General features: G+C 41.3%; 1 protein-coding gene across 4 annotated transcripts in view; it reads right to left on the reverse strand.

Moving 5' to 3' along the window:
- Window positions 1–6,517, reverse strand: part of tbc1d1 (TBC1 (tre-2/USP6, BUB2, cdc16) domain family, member 1) — a 55,350-nt gene that overhangs the window by 36,337 nt on the left and 12,496 nt on the right. For all 4 annotated transcript variants that reach the window (XM_020624189.1, XM_020624186.1, XM_020624187.1 and 1 more), the window contains one exon: window positions 604–1,182. In XM_020624189.1, the coding sequence (XP_020479845.1) occupies window positions 604–1,182 (579 nt within the window). The remainder of the gene's footprint in view (window positions 1–603; window positions 1,183–6,517) is intronic.

A 6,517-nucleotide genomic window follows, 5' to 3' on the forward strand; every position in this document is an offset into this window, starting at 1 on the left:
TTCCTGCTCCAGTGGTGACCAGGAGTTTTCCTGTTTGTCCTTCAAACAGGAAAACTCCTGTTGGCAGGGGGGTGTCTAAGGTCAAGTAAAGGTCAATTAGAGGAGTGTAACTGAGCTCATTTTGAGCAGCAGTCAGCATTTGTTCTGGCTGAGTCATTAGGGGATTCAAATTTTTGACTGTATATTGTTCTCTCCCTTAAGCCCTTTATGAGTGACTGTGTTTGAGGCCTTGGGTCATTTAAAGAATCCAAGATTGCACTTTACTACTAAAAAGCACACTTCCTATTCTCATTAAAGATATCTGAGAAAACCACTGTGCCAGATGGAATGATTCACACTAAAGACACAAGTAGATGATGTGGGTCTGGTCTGAATCAGTGCAGAACACTGAATAATTGGATTTCACTGATGTGTCGACAGAACTGTGTGTCATTTTGGACCAAGCCTTTCCTGGACTGCTGTGCAGCTTTGAGACTGTTGCACTACTCTCAAAATTGTTTTACTTCTGTAAATCAGCACAGAGTTAATTAGAAATGGAACATTTCAGTCAGTAGTCATGACAGAATACAACTACTTTTGTGTGTATCCACTTATGAAAATTACCATGAACAGCATGGTCCTGTTCTCCAGCAGGCTGGTGGGCTGTACCTCAGCGGAGCAGGCAAGTGCATCACTAGTGTTGGTGTGAGAAATCTCTGGCGAAAGTCCGTTCTCATCCAGAGCCTGCAGACAGGGTAAGCTGGGGTTCTGCTTGAACAGGACTGGGTGCTTCCCAGGGCCGGGGCTCCTTGCATCACCATTACCTACAGCACCACTCCCCAGTCCATTGGATTGGAAAGTGAATGCTCTTCTCAGCCCACCCACCAAACCTCCACTATTTTCTCCTTTGTCAGTCGTCCCTGAGCCATGCAACTGGCTAAACTTCTCGATGCACTCATCAATGAGGGCAGGCGGGGCTTTCTTTTGAGCAACACTCACACGGCCACAAAACAGCACCTCGAATTTTTTGGCAAAGGCTGTAGGAGACACGACAGCGGTGGGTGCCGCGGAGGCTGTCGTCATGGAAACAGAGGAAACACATGTTTCAGTGGGATCACTGCTTCCTGTGGAAATGGCGGTGAAGTCATCATTGCGTGCAGAGCTCTTGCCAGCCTGCCTCAACGTACTGATGATCTCAGGGACCTGGGGAGATAGTGAGCAGGAGTAGAGAAGAATGTGTAACCACTACAATACAAGATGATGATGCAGCTTAAGTGACCAATGTACCATTAAACTAATTAAATCAATGAAGGCTGATGTGTGAAATGTGAGGGTGACAAAGCACGCTACATACTGAAGTACAAAGTTCAGTGTAGCTGCCACACCTCACTATGAGCTATCCATATGCCATATGGCAGAACATGTGTTACAGTCCCTTGGAATAGAGCAACCCTTGTGCTGTCTTCCTGTGTTGAAAAGACGCTCAGACCTTTCATTTCGAATCAGGCTTTGTGCTCACTTCCCTTTTGTGCGATTCCCTTCGTTCCTTTCCTCCGGACATCTCCTATCCTCTTCACTGTCTTCCTATCAACTCTGTTTAACTATTTTTCCTCTGTAATTTGATGCTTTCATGTTAGAAAACTATTTAAGGGAAGATGTTTACCAGTGTCCCAATTTTCACATATCTGTTTTATGTTCATTATGGTTTTTCACATTCAAGCTAAATACACTATACATGCCCTTCCCAAACTTAGGGTTCTACTTAAATTGGGTAAAATGCATAACAATGCTATGATATGTGAATTCATTTTACTTATCAAAATAGAAAAAGAGGTGCACTAATGAATGCTGTTGTGTGACTGAAGTAAATTAGAGCTCTGTGCATCAACACGTATGATCAGGTTGGACTACTCTTCAAAGGTTAATCAAAGTTCACTATGAGGTGGTGAGAAATGTAACATTACTCTCAGCAATTTCATTATTGCTATGATGCACTTTTATAATGAAATCTAGGCTACAATTTTAAATTCAGCATTCGTTGCGTTTATTATCAGCATTTTACAAATGCAGATGTTGTAGCAATTTATGATGTATGGGTCCCAAACAGAGAGCAAATTTCTCTCAGGTTCTCAAGCTGAAAAGGTTTGGGAACCCAGGGTCTATACTGTTTGTATGTGTGTGAGAGAAAGAGACAGTCAGACCTTTCCAAAACTAATCCATCTATTCATGGTCTGAAGTTCTAGGAACCTTGACCTTTTCTGTCATCCACACCTACTCATCACTTTAACACAAATAAAACTTGTATAAACACTTAAACATGCAAATGGGGGTACAGACTCTCATGCACCCCAGTACATACTTCAACGAACTCAAAATACAACTGACAAAGAAATATGGCTCCCTCCAAGAAAAACACACACTAATCAGCTGACTTGTCAAGTGCTCTCACAAAGCGTTTTTAAAATCTCTTGTGCTTTATGATAAATGGAACAGAAAATGGCAATATTAAATTTACTTTAAAACTTAAGGATACAAAATGGTCCCTGTTAGGATGTCAGACTTTGTTGCAGCTGTTTACTATATCAATCTAGATTTTTGGCCACATAACTGTAAAAAAAAAAAGAAAAACAACAATGACATACATCGCCTTATGTTACTGAACAAATTAAATGAACAGATGCATATTTAAGGGCTTCATAAAGTATCAGACCTCTTCACTTTTTCCGTACTTTTTGTACAATAGACTGAATTTTAAATGGATAAAACTACCATGTTTGGTTAACCTACAGTCAACCCCAGTTCCTCTGTCCCTCCAAACACTGTGTCACTGTGTTATACTGATTATGGATTACTTTAATCTATAGTCTATATAATATGCAGACTATAAAAACTCATTCTCACAATTCCCATATGCAAGACTGTCTGGTACAATAAACAAAAACACAGACACACTGGAAACAGAGCAGAAGAGCAGAAAAATGCTGTTATTCTTGTCGGGCCTCCTGGATATTTATATTGAGGTTGGTTGGTTCATTAACCCCCCACTACACACACCAACTGCCCTGTGAGATAAAGAACAATCCCTAGCTACTTCATATATTCTGTGAAAATCAAAAGCAAAAGTCCTTTACGTTCATCCAAACATTTTGCAAAGGCTTTCTTTCTTCATTTTGTGACGTGGATGTGCTGCCATCCTGTTTCACCTGGGCTGCTCTGCTGATACGTGGACACTGAGGGTTGAACGAGAACAGAGTAACCCCCGACAACCACCATAATCCTCTTCTGTGACCACATTTTCCATGACTAACACGGAGGATTTGGTTAACACAGTTGGGCACACTGTTTGTGCCACTTTTAAACACAGACAAGTAACAGACAGAAGTATAAATATGCTAGAAGAGGACAGGGAAACAGGCTCAGGGCAAAAGGACAACAGCCACACTTAAACCGACATTAAAGTCACACTTCTATGCAAGAGGCTATGGTCAGCTTGAAACAAGATACAATGTACGAAAAACACGTTTAAAAAGTGTGAAACCCTCCGGAAAAACTTCTCAAATCACTTCTGCAGCAATAACCAATTTTCTGGTATCTATCTACAGTATGCACTTTGTTCCAACAGTCTCACAGAAATGTCATCTGTCATTCACCATTCACTCACAAGTCAGTGGCACTTGTGGGCTCAATACAGCAAAGGCTTTGTGCAGCAAATCATAACTAGTGATGCTTTGACAGGGACGAGTAGCTGGAAAAAAGCGATAGCCATCATACGGTATGTCATCTACCAACATCAGCAACACAGTAAAAATCTGCAGACAAGGTATCTCAGTGCAACGCAAGTTCCTTTTGGTTTCTAAATACCGATGGCCGTTCTGTTCTGTCAGATAAGCTTGGTTTGTGATCACTGTCGCACTGATGACCTACGCTGTGTTGTTATAAACACTTTCCCTTGGGTGATCTTTACAGTACATAGCAGGAACACACTGTACTTTGGATCAGCCTTTTGCCGATAATTGGTAACAGCTGCAACATGAACACAATAATAAAAGACCGATATGCAGGGAAAACTTCTTTGTTATCAAAAAAAAACATAAACAGAATAACAAATTAACGCGGTGAGACAGATAGTAGTCTGAAGTATGAAGCCGCTTTAGCTCTCTGTCTCTGAACAAGCCTTGCAAAAAGGATGGAAGCATGCCAAACATTTTCTTGCAGCCTCCATGTTTTTATTTTTATCTTGTTTTCTTTACTTTTGACTCTGACAAAAGTCACTGTCTCTACAGATTAATCAACATTTCCCAGGCTACTGCCTAACCTCCTTGACATCTTCATAAGTAATGTTCCAATAACACAGAGACGAAAAATAATAATCTAAGCAGGAAGTTTGCATTTTTGTTGACCTGTGACTGTGTACATCAACTGGCATGTTGGGTTAAAGGTTTTAGTTAATTTATTCATCCTTGTACGGTAAACCAGTGCTGCTTATGGAGGCAGAACAATGCCATGGGTCATCTAAGACATTTCTGGGGGTGTTTGAGTCTCACCCCTTGATACAATATACATATAGCAACAGAAACAGCAGAAGCATGTGAATCACACAGTACATTTTGGCTGTCAGCATGCAGTACACATGCTTGACTCCAGCGGGCCCACTTTGCTAAACCACACTGGCAGCGTACCAGACCAAACCAACAAAAAAGAGGAAGCAGACGAGCTAAGCAGAAGCTGCGGTTGCGTCACAAGCTGGTGATATCAACAATGCGAGATGTTTGCACAGCACCAAATCCGCCTTCCAGACACACTCTCAGTACAGCCAGGTCCTGCTGTGTCTTGCCTCTGTATGACGTGTGCTCACTCCTGTTCTTTTATCAAAACATTTGATACTTTGTTCTGACTCAACTGTAAGCTGCTAGCTAAGTGTCTCCTAAATGTTTCCAGTGTTACAGTGTTACAGAAGATACCAGCACAACAGCACAGTGGCAGCAAGCACCTCAGTACATTCACTTAAGTACTGCACAGGTTTGTCGTACCCTGCATGGTGGGATTAATGACTAAGCACCTCCTTGCTGTCACAGTACTTCACTTTTTCACAGCTGTGTTAATTTTGTCAAGTCAAACTACAGCAGATAATATTTGCTGACAATTTCTTAAGACAAAAGTGAGACTGAGACCAAACAAAAGGTTCTGTACCCTACTATTTAAAGATCACAGATTTCTTTTTATTTCTGAGGACAACAAAATAATATCATGAACAACTCCAGTTCTACCTTTGCAGCTGTAACGCAACATTTGTTTCTATTCAAAGCCATTTTTTTCCCCTTTTCCTTGATCTAAAAACTTCTTTGTGCCTTATTTTACCAATATGAAGACTGAGTAACCTTACAACCTCCATGATTTTGAGCATTTCCTCCTACATCTCTTTGATCAGTCTTTCACTTACTCATTCACTGTTTCTATTCTCCTCTACTAACACCATCAGCATCCAGGCCCCATGTTTCTCACCCTCTCACTTCGAGTGTCTACTTGGTTTTAATCATCCTGGCAGGAGAGGGGAGTCTGCTATCTGTCCACTAAAAACAGAGCTCTGTCTGTTTTCCCTAGCCCCCCTCCATCCACCCCTTCCTCTTCCTTCTGCGCTTTCACTGTTTGACTCTCTGAAACACTTGAAGCAAGAGATACACTATGTCCTTGCACATGCCCTCTCCTCTCACTCTTTCACTCTGTTTTGTGTCCTTCTGGCATTAGAGAGACAGAAGAGCCATAAGGAGGACTATTTGTTTTCTTTATTGCCCTGGTCTAGCCTTTTCTCTCGTCAGCCCATGTACCCCTGTTTCCCCTCCTTCTGATGTCTGTGGTTGATAAAGGACCCTTAACTAATCAACATGTTGTTATCGGTCTCTTCTGCTTTACCATTCACTCACTCCCTTCACTTGAGTCCCTTGTCTGCATAGATTTTAATGACTACCAACCACAGAGGCTGTGAGGCAATGGCTCTAACCACCATACCACTGTGCCACCCAGGCCATAGCATATGATTCATATTATTTTCATACATACAGCATTGTAATCCAGGAAGAGACCACTCATTTATTCAGGTTTTTGCTGTAATTTTTCACTCGTCTGTTGATAATTGATTCATAATGTGTGTGATTTCCCACGCAAAACTATCAGTGTTTGCTGGTACCAACTACTTAAAGAATTTGTTGCTTTGAATATGTTTGGGATTTTGAAAGCATCAGCAGGGCATGTGTTGCCTCATGTCGACTTCGCCTGGACCACAATGTATATATACTGTTTACTATACTGTTTTGATCCATTTCTGCGATCATGCAGGAGAGAAATCCAATGAGAAGTGATGGCTGTAGCCACTAATAGATCACTGTGGAACTCTCCAGTGGTGACGCAAAAGACATTTCTTTGTAAATCATCATCATATTTCATCTGTTTTAGGATTTCTTATTCCAGTACTTCATCATTTCCAACAGCTTTCTTCTTGTTTAGACTGCTTGTACAAGGCTAAAACATCTGATATGAAGCT

This window comes from Monopterus albus, unplaced genomic scaffold, assembly GCF_001952655.1.
Source record: "Monopterus albus unplaced genomic scaffold, M_albus_1.0 scaffold322.1, whole genome shotgun sequence".
Taxonomy (NCBI): domain Eukaryota; kingdom Metazoa; phylum Chordata; class Actinopteri; order Synbranchiformes; family Synbranchidae; genus Monopterus; species Monopterus albus.